This window comes from Cydia amplana, chromosome 13 (genome assembly GCF_948474715.1).
Source record: "Cydia amplana chromosome 13, ilCydAmpl1.1, whole genome shotgun sequence".
Lineage (NCBI taxonomy): Eukaryota > Metazoa > Arthropoda > Insecta > Lepidoptera > Tortricidae > Cydia > Cydia amplana.
The window spans coordinates 8,506,733-8,525,027 of NC_086081.1; the positions used below are offsets into that span (position 1 = coordinate 8,506,733).

General features: G+C 36.5%; 2 protein-coding genes across 2 annotated transcripts; both read right to left on the minus strand.

Moving 5' to 3' along the window:
• Positions 1–458: 458 nt before the first annotated feature.
• Positions 459–2,035, minus strand: LOC134653262 (uncharacterized). The gene is made up of 4 exons (XM_063508588.1): positions 1,936–2,035; positions 1,422–1,592; positions 883–1,036; positions 459–584 (listed from the first exon to the last, which is right to left on the minus strand). The coding sequence occupies exons 1-4, from the start codon at positions 2,020–2,022 to the stop codon at positions 496–498; spliced, it is 501 nt and encodes a 166-aa protein (XP_063364658.1). The 5' UTR covers positions 2,023–2,035; the 3' UTR covers positions 459–495.
• A 749-nt stretch (positions 2,036–2,784) lies between these two features.
• LOC134653706 (uncharacterized) lies at positions 2,785–12,881 on the minus strand. Its single transcript, XM_063509099.1, has 7 exons — positions 12,669–12,881; positions 10,748–10,918; positions 9,653–9,794; positions 8,645–8,820; positions 4,074–4,250; positions 3,518–3,668; positions 2,785–2,920 (listed from the first exon to the last, which is right to left on the minus strand). The coding sequence occupies exons 1-7, from the start codon at positions 12,753–12,755 to the stop codon at positions 2,790–2,792; spliced, it is 1,035 nt and encodes a 344-aa protein (XP_063365169.1). The 5' UTR covers positions 12,756–12,881; the 3' UTR covers positions 2,785–2,789.
• Between the last annotated feature and the right edge of the window lie 5,414 nt (positions 12,882–18,295).

Genomic DNA, 18,295 nt, shown 5'->3' on the forward strand with positions numbered 1-18,295 from the left:
AGGTACTGAAGGCGGCGCGGACGACGAACTTACATATATCAGTCGGCTTTTCTTCTGAAATTCATGACCGCCTTATGGAACTATACGGAGTAAATACTCGTAGCATAAAACTAAAAAGTTACAGACAATTCCTTAGACTATTACGTTTTTCAATATCTAAACGAGGTAGCCATTGCAGACTCTGCCTTACGTCCATACTTTTTTTAAACTTGTGTGTTTACCGGCTCATAACGATATAGGTACCTACGATACGGATACGGCTGGTAACCATTAGTTTTAGGACCTACTTATGTATACACTACCAAACTGTCAAGCCAGATATCTACATAAATTATTAAACAAATAAAATACAGTAATAATAGCAAACAATAAAACACCATTTAATTTTATCCTACCAAATGTGCACGCCAAAATAAATACGTTATAATTTCTTAACTATTAGCGAGCAAGTAAAATGTGAAATTGTAGATGCCGAAATATGTCAGCTGGGTGCCCTCAAACTTCAGCTAGGTGGTTGATGCGATGGGCCCCGCGGGGTTTCCGTAGCTCGCTGCGTATCAGGAGCAGGAGGTATACTTGAGTCACTGGACAAATAATAAAATTATGTAAGTTAGTTGGTTACCGACCTTCGTTTGAAGAAGCATTCTGAGGGAAGTAGAATCGTAAATCGAAATAGCTTGAAATAGGGGTTAAAACATACTTTGTTAGAATTTTTTACCTGTATTTGTATATTACGGGAGTAAATATCTTTCTTTTAATTTAACTCCGGCCACTGAACGTCAATGTAATTATAATTTAAAATAATCCCAAAAATCTAAATTAACGACCTAAAATAATACGAAATCCGAATTATGTAGGTACTAAGTTCAGGCCTATTCTTACCGAGCCCAGCAAACATGATACATATTTCAATGACGTAGTAGCTGTAGAACGGTTGAATCCTCCTCGGCATAGTGAGCATAATATAGACGGCCAGGGCCGCCGCAGTGGTCGTTATACCGTAGTAATAGTACACACGAATTAGGTTAGGTCTCCTCTAAAACGAGATAAAACATTGCGTTGGTGAAGCCGAATGTTCCAGGTTGAAATCCCGCATGGACTAAATACAAGGTTATTTTATTATGTGTAACCGATTGTGTCCGCATCGGACTCCGCAATTTGAATTTATAGTAACCACTTTAATCTATTGGGCCAATCCCGAAAATACAAAAAACAGGTGATTCACAAATTTTGACGAGTCATGGTTGGTGATCAATGGTTTCCATGAAACTTGATTTTCTTCGCGACTTCGGGGTTACAGTTACAGGCTCTATACTACATATTCGCCTTTTACTTTTGGTCATACATAACAAAATCACGCTGTACATCTACACGAGTACATACTTAGATAGTTATTTATTATAATAATTCAATAGACGAACCGTATGAGCTCCAGCCAGCAGAATTAATACAAATACAATTTCAATGCAATACAAGAAAATTGGCAACCATTTTTGAACTGAGAAACTTGCACCTCTGAATAAGGTCATTGTAACATCCGACCAGTTCTGTGTCATCTGTGTTTCCAACCAAATTACAAAAACTGCAAATACCTGAGAAGATAAAGAACACATAGGTACAGTATTTAAATGAGCAAGCAAAGAATAATAAACATTGCAATTTTCTGTCATTATTTTAATATTTCATACAATCTTGGAATGTCAACGGTACTTATTTAAGTATTTTCATAATTAACAGCTATAGTGTGTCAAAGGTCTGTTTGATTTCAAAGTTAGACAGAGAGAATCACACTATCTTTGTCTTACACTAGTACTAGCACCCAAAAGAAAAGGATGAGTATAGTTTTTTTTGTTCCTATTTACTTACTAGATTTGGTTGACCCAGTATATTAGAGTTAATTAAACGATTTAATCATATATTAAAATATTGACGTACCAAGCTCAAGTATCCCAGAATGATGATTCCGCGACGCAAAGGGAAACAGCAACAACATCTTGTAAAAGTTGGTATTTCTAAACGCATTTTTGTTTTGTTATATGTATTTTAAAAAAATACAGCAGTTAAATTTTAACTATATTACATAAAACTACGTATAAATCAAAAACAAGGAATATCCAAAGAATATTTACACAACTTGTTTACTCGCTGCTTTCAGTGAACTGAGGTCATAAAGGAAGATATTACTACTGGCTACTTGTTGGTACCTAATTATCTTATTTACTGACGCGACGATAAAATTGGACTTCTTAAAGCGTCGATTCCTGCAATTGCACAAAAAAGAAGGAAAAAATACTAGATAGGTATATTTTATTTTGATATCATATTTACAAGTGGGATTCGAGATGTTAATGTAGTTGTTTGTAAAATCTGATATGGTTTGACTCAGATTGTCATCGCGGAGTTTCTGTTACGGGCAGTTCACAAGTAGGTACCTAAGATACCTGACGTTGTTGTTTATTAATAACTCATAAAACTATAAATCCCAGACAAAGTTATTACAGCGGTATTTAGCAAACAAAGACCTCATCAGTTAGGTGGTTGAAAGCGCAGCGACTCGCATCGCGTAGTAAGTATCTGTCACGCTCAGGCCCCGAGTGCCGAGTGGTTGACGTTGTTGTTCATAAAAAAGTAAGGTTGTTGATAGTAGGTTGCTGTCTCTCTTTCTGCAGTATTTAAAAGACCAATTAAGAATAAAACATATATATATGTATTTCAACTACTTCTATAATAATTGTATAAAGTGTCTAAAAATTAACTTACAGAGCAAAGCGTGTACAGCATACGTAAAGTTATAAAGGATTTAGGCCGTTGGTTGCCGGTTGCTGCACGCAGACCTCAGCGAGGTGGTTGACGAACCGAAGGGACTCACGCGGTTTTTCTAGCTCGCTGCGAATTAGTAAAAGCAGGTATGCCTGGGTCACTGAAAAAGTGAAAATATTTGTTAGAATTGCTTACACGAGAAAGAGGAGGATTTTTAAAGCGTTTTATTACAAAAAGATACCTATATTTTTTGTATTTATAGACCGAGCGAGTGCGAATGAAGCGTCTCCTCACCTCAACATAGGCAAAAATGCTTTCGTATTTTCGGCTGTCTGACTGTTCTCCACTACATAATTTCACAAGAATCTGTCGTCAAATGCTACCTAACGACAGATTCTTGTGAAATTTTGTGAGCAGGTTCTTTAATTAGAGAGCCCCCGTACTTAGCGTCTCCTGAGCGCCGGCGTCTTGTCAACTCTATAGCTGCTGCTCGACGGAAAGTTGGCGCAGCTAAGCAGCGACACCATTTTCCATAGCGCTGACTAGACGCCAGCGCCCAAAAGACGCTAGTGTGGGCTCTCTCTTAGTTCTTTGTCCATTCATGCTATCGTAGTTGGAGCTATGGGGTTCATGAGTTCTACAGCTAATGTGAGGTCTCTCTTATAGTTTTTTGTCCATTCACGCTATGGTAGTTGGAGCTATGGGGTTCACGAGTTCTACAGCTCAGAAAGCCATTACTCTGTATGTTATCTCTTACCTATAGCACTGAAGATAATGGTGATGTCTATTAAGTACAGGGGTATGTGGGTGTGGAACTCCTGGACGTTCACGAACATAAATGTAGCCAACGACGCCAGAGTTGTAGTGATCCCATAGTAGTAGTACACCAGCATTAGCCTTGAGTTTCTCTGCCAATTAAAAAATAATACTTGGTTTGAGCTACCCTACGATTAATCCTAACCTCCTATCTCGCGTTTCGCGTCTCTAGCTAGTCAGTCGGATGTGTTGTCGAAAGTCTGTCGGGTCTAGGTGATTTAGATTTGGTGAACGCGCTTTACGCGCTGCGTATGGTTTTGTTTAAAAAAGACTCGCTAACAGGGGCCCGTTTCTCACAAGCTTGTAACTTGTAATACAAGCTTTTGTTAAAAAGGGACTTCCACTTATTTCAAGTTACAAGCATTTGAGAAACGGGCCCCTGGTTGCAAGCTTTACGTAGTAAAGTAAGATTGATGACGAAAAGCGATAGCTGTACATTCACCAGATCTGGACACACCTTTAGGACAAAAACCGGAACATAGATATACGAGTATTACCGTATGAACCCCAATCAGCAAAACCAGGATAAAGGCGATCTCCACACAGTACATGAGGAAGAAGAGCCATCGTTCGGCGATGAAAGAGGTGCCTCGGTAGAAGCCGAACGTGTGCGTCGAAAGATCGAAGCCATCGCTGAAATATACGTCCAGGCTGAGGGCAAATAGAGCGAAACCCTGAAACAGGCATTCAACAAATCAACACAATCACTTGTAATTATAATGCTTAATTAGTAATATAAAAAAATATTTATTTAAATTTGAACTTTAATAGATGCCAATAGAGTTCAATATTATAACTGTCATATTATAATTTATTTACTCTTTCTAAAATAATCAACTTCATTTAAGTGCAGTCTGCTTACCCGAGCTGTATCATTAACTTTATTTTTTTAGACGAAAAGCTATTTCCTGCCGTTTTCTCAACACTGAGCCATTTATGAAAAAAAAAACTCTGATTGAAACGAATGGATGTGCATGAAATGTTATGTTATGTGAGTTATGTTACTGTTAAGTAGCATAAATTGGAAAAATAACACATCAAAATTCAAAGAAAATATATTTAAAATTGGCAATTTCGTGTCATATAATATAGGTATACAGATTGACAGTTCCGTAATGTGCAGTGCACACCACGCGTATAGTCCGGGAGACGGCGGGCCATACCTACACTTCGTTTTGTTTTTATATTTAGCTACTATGTAAAATTTAATATAATGATTACCACGAGTGTCACACACAAAAACTGATACCCTCAAACTTTAGATAAGTTGCTGACTTCTAGTAGCTAAATCAGGAAATAACCGGTACAATAGTTGGGAGTAAATTATCTAATCCAACTCTTCATGTTTGTTTATTTAGCTAAGTTCTTCTAATATCAAATATAAGAATGTATACATGTAGGTACCAAAAAATTACAAAACATTGAATATTTTTGTTTACACAATAGTTTTTGTTTACAGTATACTGTACATAGAATTATGGAGCATAACCTGTTCAGATTTTGAGAGTTAAAAAATAAGATACAATTATTTTCATGGTGTTAAAAAGTATAAAGTAAGAAGCAGTTAACATTTATAAACACTTACCAAGCTTAAATATCCTAAAATGATAATCCCACAACGCAGAGGCACACAACAACAACATCTTTCAAACTTTGGAATTTCCACGTACATATTGTTTCACAATTACAATCAGTCACAATTACATGTAAATAAAGAATATCTTGCAGAATCTGTAGTCTAACTAACGTTTAGTATAGCCGGCAGGCACGTCTGTTATCCTGAGAGGACAGCACAAGTTAACAATGCAGGCCACTTGAAGTAATGACACTATTTACCGGTTAACAGGGTCTGACCTTGTGAACCGAAAACTCTATTGTACTTTACGATTATAAAGCATATAAAGATTAATATACGCTTACACAAAGATAAAGAGGCAAAAACGATTGGGAGGGAAACCTATACAATGTTCAGATGTAGTGAATAATTGGGTACTTTCCTCTACTTAAAATAAATTATTTCACACCGTGCACGAAATAAAGCACCAGATAATTATTACAAAAATACTTACATAGATAGCAGTTATTATTAAACACAATTTATATTTAATAAATCGGATAGAATAATATAAAAAGTAGGAGAGTTGACCGTGACGTCACTACACACGTTTTCATATAAATTCCATATTGGCAAATCGTTTTGACAGTTCTAAAAAAGAAGCTGATTTGACTAGTAGGAAAGTAGCCAATTGTTTCTCATCGTATTTTCTCGGAGGCGTTCTTATTTTTCGTGCTACTTCAGTCAGCCTCGAGAGTCGGTCCTTTTTAGGGTTCCGTACCCTAACCTAAGGGTAAAAACGGGACCCTATTACTAAGGCTCCGCTGTCCGTCCGTCCGTCCGTCCGTCCGTCCGTCTGTCACCAGAGGGCATACCGCGAACCACGTTCGAAGTGTTACCTCCCTGTCACACTTACGTACGAATTTACAAGTGCGACAGAGAGGCAACACGTCGAACGTGGTTCGCGGTAGGCGCTCAGGCTGTATCTCACGAACCGTGATAGCTAGAAAGTTGAAATTTTCACAGATGATGTATTTCTGTTACCGCTATAACAACAAATACTAAAAACAGAATAAAATAAAGATTTAAGTGGGGCTCCCATACAACAAACGTGATTTTTGTCCGAAGTTAAGCAACGTCGGGCGTGGTCAGTAATTGGATGGGTGACCGTTTTTTTGCTTGTTTTGCTTTATTTTTTGTTGATGGTGTGGAACCCTCCGTGCGCGAGTCCGACTCGCACTTGGCCGGTTTTTTGAGAGATCGGTGCAAATTATTTTTCGTCAACCATACATCGTTAGCTATTAAGCCGACAAATTAGTTTTATATCAATATTACATTAGGCGTTTCTAAAATATAACATAATAGGTATATTGTGTATAAAATAAACAAAGATCTTAGAAGCATATTAAAAAAAAACAAATCTTTTTCTCATTTTATTGTAGTGTAAGTCTCTGGGTTATTATAATCTTCTTTTTAATAGATAATAAATCTCCATCACAATAAATAGTAAATAAAGTATACATTAGTGACATTCTAGCGTTTTCGAATAATTATTGAGAATTCTACATAATAAAAAGTAAATATTTTGAATTAATAAATAAATTCAGTTCAATAATAAAAAAAAATTAGAATTTAATAACAATTAAAAGTTATCTTGTGGTAAGTAACAAGCCTGGTATTTTTTTAATTAATTGACATATCAAGCAAAACACACGAAATAAATAGTTTACCGTACTTCTAGAGTATTTTATTTATTTAAAAATATTTAAAAATTAACATTAGCTCTTTGGTTTAAACTTACATCTTAAAATGTCATTTGAAACTTTACAATATTTACAAGTCATATACCTATGCCTATTTATAATATTATAATTTGCATGTTATTGTCGTTTTTAGTGCATATTGATGCAAATACAACAGCTTAAAATCTAACATTTGGCAATTTGGACATTTATTTAGCTAAATTGGCACAAAATCTCGCTGCCGATGTGCTTTAATTAACGTCAAAAAATGCTGAATTAGAAGCAACAAAGCTAACTTGCAAGAGTTGCAAGCACTCTCAATACCGAAAGCTACTACTTTTGGTAAATTAAGTTTTTTTTAAAGGTTTCCGAATGTTACTAAAGAGTAGGGTTTGAGATCCGGATGTCCGGATATCCGAATTATCCGGATATCCGTCAAATCTAAGATCCGGATCCAACGTCTCATAGGATCCGGATATTTCGGATCTCACGGATCCGTTAAATATTGCATTGGTCGCGTTATTGGTACGCGATAACGTCATAAAATAAATATAAATATTGCTTAAACTAAACAGTACAGTAGTAACAGTAACAGTATTAAAACGAGCTACCTGCATGCCTCCTGACTGGAATAAGGGTAAATATTTGTATGTTTTAAAGTAATTGTTATCAGGTTTTCGCTCAGTCGCCTTTGGGTCGTCTACCTGGAACATCATTAGTGTTTGTGCGTGTTGTTATCAGTGACTTTTTTGTATTATCGTGTCGGTTCCCAGGCTTCTGTTAACATAAATAACATGTGCTTGATGTGCTGCTGAGTAACTAATATTGATATTTTTTTCCCGTTATTAAGAAGCTGTAGCCCAAATTTCTTAATTTCCCGAAAATTTGTAGTAATTTTACATTATTTTGCAGTAATTAACTGGATTTATATATACCTATAATGGAAGATTGTTGTAATGGGGACTGATTAAATGAGTTAGATACTTTTTCTAAGCCATTTTTCTCAGTCGAACGACTGAAGGTATAGCTATTTTACCAAGGTAAAGGAAGTACGTTTTTTAATAGTATAAATTATATCACACCACACCGGTATAAAATAATAAAAGTACATAAATGTAACTTTTTCTCCATTTTCTATTTTGTGAGCTTATAATGGCAAATTTAAGAAAAAACGCCGAAGTTAAAGTGGTGTTTTTAGGCACCTTTAGAATTAGTTCTTCTGAGCAGATATATATAAATAAATTTGCTTTAATTACGTCATTTTTGGCGTTTTCGGTTACAAATCGACTACGGCCTCCTAAAAAAAATGCATAATATTATTAATAGGAATACCTAATTAAGACTACACTGAATAACTTATTATACATATTTATATCGTTTTGAGACAATAATAATTATTATTAATAATTGTAATTAACTAAAATATGAACATTTTACATTTTACTAGCTGTTCCTTGTATGTAAGTTGTAAATTTAGTCACCTTTCTTGATACAGATCCGTATTATCCGAATTATCCGGATATCCGGATCCGTCAAATTTTAATATCCGAAATATCCGGATCCGAAAAATTGACGGATCTTGCAAACCCTACTAAAGAGTTGTTTTTAACATTTGGACGCCTTAAAAATATAAATACTTACTTATACAGAAGACACAATGTTTCCATTTCACCGTGTTATCCAATTCATTTTGACAGTCAACACTGCAATAATCAACACAAACTCACATTAATACAGCCAAGTTCTTACTTTCTGAGACCCCAGATTAAACATCATTCGGATTATTCGGAACGACGGTGTTAGCATCATAAATGCCGTTGCTGGCGTTGTTGAACTTTCGCTCTCCAGTGACGATCTGGTGAAGCTGATTCTCGAAGACATGGTCTCCGTCTACCATCAGCTTTTTGATCAGACTTCGAACTAAGATGATGAGGTATAACTGGAGACCTGGAACAATTATTTCGAAGTCAGATATTGGAGTTAAACCTATATGTAAGATGAAAGATAATTTTATTGGAGGCAGGTAAGCTTGTACTATTAATATAGTTGTCTATCAGATCTGATGAGGGGATTTACATATATGAAAATTGACTAAGGTGGTTGCGAGTTTGGAGAAATTGAAATTGTATTCTCACCAGCGTCAAAAGATATTTGGGGTTTTATATGAAACAAACACAAAACATTGACAGCACAGATAAGAATTGATATAAGTAACCTTTTGAACACTATTATATACGTTTGCGGATTATTATCAGAGCTGACCTCAACTGTTGTGGTCGCACAATGTCGAGTCACGCGCCGCTGTTTATTGCTACATATCAGTCATATCACTCGCGAAGTGGGCGTTCACATGACATTCATTTATAATGTAAATCTATAGTTAATGCTATGCCAAAATAATAATATTGAACACCTTATGTACTTTATGATACTCATCAATTATAATGTTTAATGAAAATTGTTTTTTTTTTTTCAATATATCCATTTAAAACTCTAATAATTGACGACATTATGATAAAAACGCTACGGATCTCATACTATTATAATTAACGTCCTAAGTTTTTTCTCAAATACCTACCCTTACCAGTCTTGGCAGTCTAGGCAGATAAAAACAAATAAATGCCGTTAAGTGGGGTAGCCGTCAACTGAAGAATATAACAACGTGAGCGAGACGGTCTCGATGACCAGCCGCATCCACATCTCCGACGCGTCCAGCAGTTGGATCAGCGCCGACGCCACCGTCGACACGATGGCCAAGTAGAATATCTTTATAACTCACACAAGCCCGCGAACGTGAGCGAGATGGTCTCGATGGCCAGCCGCATCCACATCTCCGACGCGTCCAGCAGTTGGATCATCACCGACGCCACCGTCGACACGATGGCGAAGTAGTAGAATATCTTCACGAACAAAAGCTTTTTCTGGAAAAAATACATAATATTATTTTGACTGTACAATCATTTAAAACTCAGAATACATATTTTTCAGAGTAGGTGCGCTAGATAAGGTGTATTCGGGTATTTCCGAATGAACGAATAGTGGCGGATAATTCCGAAAGCTGACTCTTACTACAACGGAATATGAGTGATTTTACAATGATTTTCGGGATTACCCGATTTCCGGAATTACCCGAATAAACCTTACCTTCTATTATCCTTTTTTTCTGCCGTGTCAGTATTAAACTTTTTTTTTTATAGCAAGCCATGGAGTATCACAAACCACTTGTTTCAATATGCTCCTATTAAAATTTTGGAAAAAGGGCAATGGAAGGCATTTCTATTTTCAAAGCATAGAATTCTGCAAAAATAAATCCCGACCTGCTTCCAACTGGAGCTTAGGCAATCGATTTCAATAAATAATTAATATTTCACGCTATTGTTAGCTTGGTACCAGTAAGTAAACATCTTAATCGTTTAAGGAAAACCATCTTTAAGAAACGAAACGCTATTAGTAGTGTAAATAAAAATTCCGGAATAGAAAGTACAATGTGTCAAGGTCTAAAAGTAAACTTAGTTTACCTATTAAATAACAGTTTGATTACGACATCTAGTATCAATTTTGTGCTAAAATAATCTGTTGGTCTGTTGGACGCAGTTGTCACTTGGACGAATTATTAAGGGAAGCGAACTGGGCTCACCAAAACAAATGCAATTTTGATGTTTGAATAAAATATGAAAGGAATTTTTATAGCTTTTTATAGCGGATCAAAAATTAAATATGTTTTTTTAAGTTCGGTAATCTTTCTACCGCCACGAGTATTTTGATAAACCATGAGTATCTATTTTGCAGACAGTGGCGGTTAAAGAGCAAAGTTACTGCTAATCCTGAATACAGAATATTGCCATATTTATTTATTTTTAAGACGGGATCTTACCAAATGAGTGCCATAAAGCAGAATCAGGTTGAAGACGATTTCGAGGCAGTAGATGAAGAGGCATGCCTCGGCGGGGATCATTGACAGCGAGCCGTGGTAGATGAGGTGGAGGTTGCCGGAGGCCGCGTTGATATAGTAGCTGTATACGCCGAGCATGAACACCGAGAAGAACTGAAGAAAAAAATGATTTCGATACATGTTTTTGTCGCAAAAAGTACTTTTCCTTTAACAGTCATTTTTTTTTTTTGTCCCCTACACAATTTTTTTCAAATTTGGGATTTTTTATGTTATTTCTACTCAGAATCACGAGCTCTTTCTATCCTAATAGGAGAAAAAAAGTGTCCTAAGGTTTTTATTTCCATTCCGTCACCATTTTTCATAGACTTTGTATGGCGGTCGCGAAATGGAAAAATAGAAAAATGTATGGATATTTTGGGACACTTTTTTTCCCCTATTAGGATAGACAGAGCTCGTGATTCTGAGTAGAAATAACATAAAAAATCCCAAATTTGAAAAAAAGTGTGGGGACAACAAAAAAAAAACGCCCATCTACAAATTCTACAATCAAGTATCAAGTACCTACTTCGAGTACTCATCGAGGCGAATCTAAAATCCAAAATTCGACGAGGTTTGTTGTTTTAACACTTATAAATTCGTCCCTATGACCACCTTCGTTCTCCGTCATCCGATCAGCTCAGCATGCATGTCATCATGTCATCATTGGTATTTAAAAGTTATTGATATTCATTGACTTCGGTGACAGATACTTAGGCCCACTTGCACCATTCCACTAACCCGGGGTTAAGCGGTTAAACCGTTAACCCAGTGTCAAATTGTACTGGTAACCATGGTCACACCAGGTTTAACCGGTTAACCCTGGGTTAGTGGAAGGTGCAAGTGGGCCTTAGTAACTTATTGCTATTCGAAACTTAGTTGGTACTTAGAGCGGCGGGCGGGGCGTAGCGACTTCAACTCTCGCCAGAGGCAATGAATGCTTCTATTGTTTCTACTTTAAAACATGTAGCAGACGTTTCAGCGTATTATAATTTTTTTATATATCTAAACGTACGGCTTTCACGTTTTGATTGAGATGAGGAAATTACTCAAATTGCTGAAGTCAATTTTGGCCATGTTTTTTTTCATATCTAAACTTAATGTTAGCATGCTTAAGTTGACTAGAATTAAACAGAATCTCTGTCTCTATGTTCACATAAATCACTATAGGTATATTAAACACAGACTCGCTAATCTGCCCAGTCGTGTTTATAAGCGAGCAAGTTCAATGCAGTTTCCGCTGATAACGTGATAAACAGGCGGGATGTTGGCACTGTTCATCATTAATGTCCAGTTGGACCTTGAATTATTCACTGTACTTACCAATTTCGCTCAAAACTGCTATAATTCTTGTAATTTGCAAGTTTATCCGACACTTTGTTATGTTTGACGAAATGGTTTGACCTCTGACTAATATTTTAGTGTGATTAGATTGACGTTAGTTACTAAGAAATGCCACATTACTGTAGAAGCCTAAAAGAGTGGAAATCTAAATATAAATCTACAACAGGATCTTTTGATCGCGATTTCGGGGTTGGACCCACTTCCACAGCATAAAAGTAATGCCTACTTCATCTGCGGCTTCTAAGTCGTTAATAACTTTCATCCCCCTTTTCACCCCCTAAAGGGTAAAATTTCCAAAAAATGTTTGTTAGCTTAAGTTCAGGCTATAAAATGCAAGGTGAATGTAGAGGTCCACTAAGAGTCCACATAGAGGAGTTCAGCACCTCACTTTTTGCCTGACCCTAAAAATATCCCCTATAGCAAACTGCATAATCAGACGCGGAATAGTTTACGAGTACATAAGTACATATATGATTTACACAAAAATAGCTACAATAATATAAACAATATAAAAGGTACTCACAAAATTGAGGTATCCAAACGTCAACACCCCCCTCCTTAGCGGCATGCAGAAGCAGCACCGCCCCAACTCAGGGAAGTCACAATACATCGTGGAAGTATACCAAGTAAGTATACAGATCACAGAACGGTCCGAACGCGACGTGCGGATGGAGGCGACTGTCGACGGGCACTTATCTAATGTGCTCGGACGCTGGCTGCAATTGCACACTTCCGTAGACACCAGCCTTTATATCTAAAGGAGAGACGAGTAAAAAGAATGATAGGACGCAAAACACAATTAACTCTGACGTTTCTCAAACTTATAACCCCACTTACCCCTATAAAATTACAGAAGAATTTATTTCACATCTCATTTTTCCAACGCGGTCGCATTGTTCAATTCGCCAAAAAAATTTATCACCGATGAGAGCGCCCTCTCCTTGTAACCATGAAAGTTACCCACCATCTCCATTTGTGCTCCACCTACGCGTATCTACTTAATACCGGCATCCATTTGATGTCTATACTACCTGTCCGGATGCATGCGGACCATGCGGTAGATGTGACCGACACAATAAACTTTTACTTACATAGTAAATTTCATAATAACTTAATTTTCTATAACGTTTTTAGACATTCTCTAAATTAGAGGGCGAATTCTGGCGCCATCTACCATTTTGTATAAGTAAATACCTATCAACAGTCTTTATTAACAAAATTGTCCCTGTTAAAGCTTTATCTCATGAACACAATGGTGATAAACTTATAAACGCGGCCCAAAACTGATCTCTATTAGTTAATTCATACATTTTACTTTAAGTTACACATTACTTTATGACTGACTTATCAGGGACTGCTTTCTGAGCGGGAAATATCAGTTGTATTTGTGTAAACAGGTTTTGTTTATCTCATTTGCAAAATTATCGTAGTTGGAAACGACAAACAAAACGAATTTTTATTTAAATAAGAATAATGTTATCTCGTGAGGGACTTTGTCCGATCTGTCATAGCGTTTAACCCCAGCCAGAGGTCCCATTTTACTGGTGACAGTAGGTGAAGGAGCTACAAACCTAAAAACTTTTCTACTTTCCCGGAGACGTTTAATTTACCTAAAGGTATTTTTTTTTTACATTTTGTAAGGCAAACGTATGGTAAACGTCCCAAAATGCTCAACAGTTGACCCTATTAATTTTGTACTACGGTTTTTTATGCACGACCGAAATCCTAAAATTTTAGTTTTTCCATGGACGGAAACGCAAGTTGAAGAAAAACACAGGTGCAAAAATTATACAGTATTTATGTTTTTTACTTATGATAAATTCTACTGATATTGTAATACCTACTAAATAATACTCTGTTAAATGACATAGGTACTCTGCAAAGTTTTATTTTTTTTACAAGATTTATACAAACGTTATCCTAAACTATTTACACTAAAAATACGAGTAGGTTTATTTTTTCACACTACAATAATAGAGTCAATATCACAAATTGGGATACCTACTAAAAAATCCGCCCAATAGTTAAACAAACTGAACTAATAGCTACATCTTTTGCTGCAGTTTCGAGATACAATTGTGGCAATATTCATGTCATAAAACAATATAAGTACAGCTGGCTTAAACTGATGGCTTCCATTGTGTATGGTGGTGGCTGACTCTTCTTGAGAGTTAGCCGATCTACAGCTTAAGTACGAGTAACTCGTAGCAGTCGTAGCACGATTCCGGACTTTTATTTCAATGGAATTGAATTTTGTTGACTGCATAATGGAGAACAGGTTTCAGCACAGCATTCAGCACTCCCAAAAGCTTCTTTGAAGTTACTATAAAATTTAGCGCCCTAGGCCCATAACCGTTTTCCGCCACAAATCGGCCTCGCGCAGCCCGCCGCTCTATAGACCCGTTTTGGCCCTATCAGTTGTTCTTTTCTTTTGTGTCTTTTTGCTGAGGTGTGCCAATAGTATAGATGGTAGTATTTCTATAGATGTGGCCTACCGCGTGCCCCCGTAAGGGATAGACATAGATGACGTCACAAACCCGGGGATACCATATAGGTAAAAATTACCCCAATATTATCAAATATTGGGGTAATTTTAATCACGTTCGCGAGTTGTTCGCCTACGTAAGACGCAGCGATAAATAAAATATCAATGGGCCAACGTAAAATAAAATGTATTCATCCATAAAAAGAGCGATAAAACAAATAATGTATGGGCAATTACAGGCAAATTAGGCAAAATTACAGTCCAATTATAGCTGGTCAACCAAATCTTGTCAGTAAAAAAAGGCGCGATATTCAAATTTTCTATGGGACGATATCCCTTCGCGCCTACATTTTTCAAATTTGCCGCCTTTTTCTACTGTCAAGATCTGGTTGACCAAGTATACCTTGATTGCAGTTTTCTCTAAGATATACGATATATCAGAACATGGTTAACAATATTCGAAATGTAAAAAATACCAAAACGTATTAAACGTATTACCGGTCGTGGCAAAACCCCCTATAACGTTAGAAAGAATCCGTAATACTTAAATAAATATAATTTACATTCTAATTTAAGCACAGTTAAATTTTATTGTTCATATATGTCCAGTTCTACAGCAAAATTATTTATAAAAATGTTATTAAAATACAAAATACCCGAATTTTGGGGTAATTGTATGCATCACGGGCTGGTATCCCTCGACTAATAGCAATGCGACTAAATTGAATACACGTTATTAAAAGGGTGACGGCTTACTGTCAATATGCGTACGTAATTTGGTCGGTTAATTTATCAGGAAATATTTATAGGTTAATTTTTTTACCCGAGTTATTATTTACTGTAAATGCTTTTTCTACTCAGATTTTAATTGATATAGATTGTAGGATGCTGTTACTAAGCATGATAATGTGACCGAAGTATAAAATACTGTATTTACCTGTGAAATGTTACGTTGTCCTGTTTTTGCCGGCAGTCACTTGTACAGCGCAAAACTGAGCAATTCACCATATTTGTTGAATTGTTAAGTACTACTACATGCATACGAAACACTGATTTCAATATTTTTTCTGATAATCTTTGCACTGTTCATATGTTTCACACCAATTTGACGTTTACGCATTGTTTTGTATCCGAGGGCATGGCATGAGTGGTGGGGATAACTGACAGAACGGGATAGTCTTATGTATCTTTCACTAGGAGTAGCAGAGAAAGCGCTATTATTGTTTGTCTTTGTCACCGTCTCATATTTTTTTATTCCCCACCGTAGTTTATGGTGGGATACAAACAATGCGTAAACGTCAAATTGGTGTGAAACATATGAACAGTGCAAAGATTATCAGAAAAAATATTGAAATCAGTGTTTCGTATGCATGTAGTAGTACTTAACAATTCAACAAATATGGTGAATTGCTCAGTTTTGCGCTGTACAAGTGACTGCCGGCAAAAACAGGACAACGTAACATTTCACAGGTAAATACAGTATTTTATACTTCGGTCACATTATCATGCTTAGTAACAGCATCCTACAATCTATATCAATTAAAATCTGACTAGAAAAAGCATTTACAGTAAATAATAACTCGGGTAAAAAAATTAACCTATAAATATTTCCTGATAAATTAACCGACCAAATTACGTACGCATATTGACAGTAAGCCGTCACCCTTTTAATAACGTGTATTCAATTTAGTCGCATTGCTATTAGTCGAGGGATACCAGCCCGTGATGCATACAATTACCCCAAAATTCGGGTATTTTGTATTTTAATAACATTTTTATAAATAATTTTGCTGTAGAACTGGACATATATGAACAATAAAATTTAACTGTGCTTAAATTAGAATGTAAATTATATTTATTTAAGTATTACGGATTCTTTCTAACGTTATAGGGGGTTTTGCCACGACCGGTAATACGTTTAATACGTTTTGGTATTTTTTACATTTCGAATATTGTTAACCATGTTCTGATATATCGTATATCTTAGAGAAAACTGCAATCAAGGTATACTTGGTCAACCAGATCTTGACAGTAGAAAAAGGCGGCAAATATGAAAAATGTAGGCGCGAAGGGATATCGTCCCATAGAAAATTTGAATATCGCGCCTTTTTTTACTGACAAGATTTGGTTGACCAGCTATAATTGGACTGTAATTTTGCCTAATTTGCCTGTAATTGCCCATACATTATTTGTTTTATCGCTCTTTTTATGGATGAATACATTTTATTTTACGTTGGCCCATTGATATTTTATTTATCGCTGCGTCTTACGTAGGCGAACAACTCGCGAACGTGATTAAAATTACCCCAATATTTGATAATATTGGGGTAATTTTTACCTATATGGTATCCCCGGGTTTGTGACGTCATCTATGTCTATCCCTTACGGGGGCACGCGGTAGGCCACATCTATAGAAATACTACCATCTATGTTTGTATCCCACCATAAACTACGGTGGGGAATAAAAAAATATGAGACGGTGACAAAGACAAACAATAATAGCGCTTTCTCTGCTACTCCTAGTGAAAGATACATAAGACTATCCCGTTCTGTCAGTTATCCCCACCACTCATGCCATGCCCTCGGCCAATAGGGAGTATTACTGCAATGTTTTGCCGCCAGAGTGCAGCACTAGTGACTTAAGTATACCATAGAGTAACTTATACATACTGTACCTTAAACTGTTTTTTGACAAGTTTTCACAGACAATCAAATATGACATTGATACATCAAGGCGGTTTGCTTACAAAGGGCCTACCGGGAAACGCGAAATCGAAACTCAGCTATCTGCCTCTTTATCGCTCGAATATGCAAGAGTGATAGAGAGGTTAGATAACAAAATGTCGACTCTCGTTTGCGGTAGACCCTTAGATTGTTTACTTGTTGTTGATGTGGCGCCCCCTACGCAGACTTTCGCGTAATATTCCCTATAAAGAGTATTCTATTTACTTATATCTATCTAGAGTAAATATGATGTCACACGACATGTGCCAGCTGCATGGTGTCCCAGCAGACCTCGTCGTCGGGCTCGCGAGGCCGTGGGCCTCGTTCTTTCTCCTCCATCGCCAGGTACGAGCTCCGCACGATCAGAAGCGAGTACACGTTAGTTGCTGAAACAAACAATAACACTGGTTTATTTTAAATCTACTCGGAAGTATTATTTTGTTCAAACCGACATTCTCATGCCGAACCTCTACACACACACATGTAGTCGTCAAGAAGATGATATTTCTCTTCCAACTTTCTTAAATACTCGAGATGTTTAATGAGACTGCTTCTTATAGTTTTAGGAAAGTTTGATTGCAGTCCCAGTATTGCTTCTGTGGTCTTCTGGAGTACGTATACCTAAGCAGATGCCTGGGAACTCCTGCGGGCTCAGCACGGTTCCATTTTTATCGACTATCACTATGCCCGTCACTTTCGCACTTACATACTTGTTAGAACGTGACAGGCATGGTGACAAACGATAAAAATGCGACCGTGCTACTAGGGCTGCTCCTACTAATGTCTTAATAATTTGACTAGCGGCTAAGTATTGCAAGGACTGCATACTCATAATATGGAGTTAGAATAGCTCTTTCAAGAACTATTTCCAAAGATAGAAGATTAACCATTACAGTTTAAAATATTTTTAGACTCAACTTTAGTATTAATTAGGGTTTGAG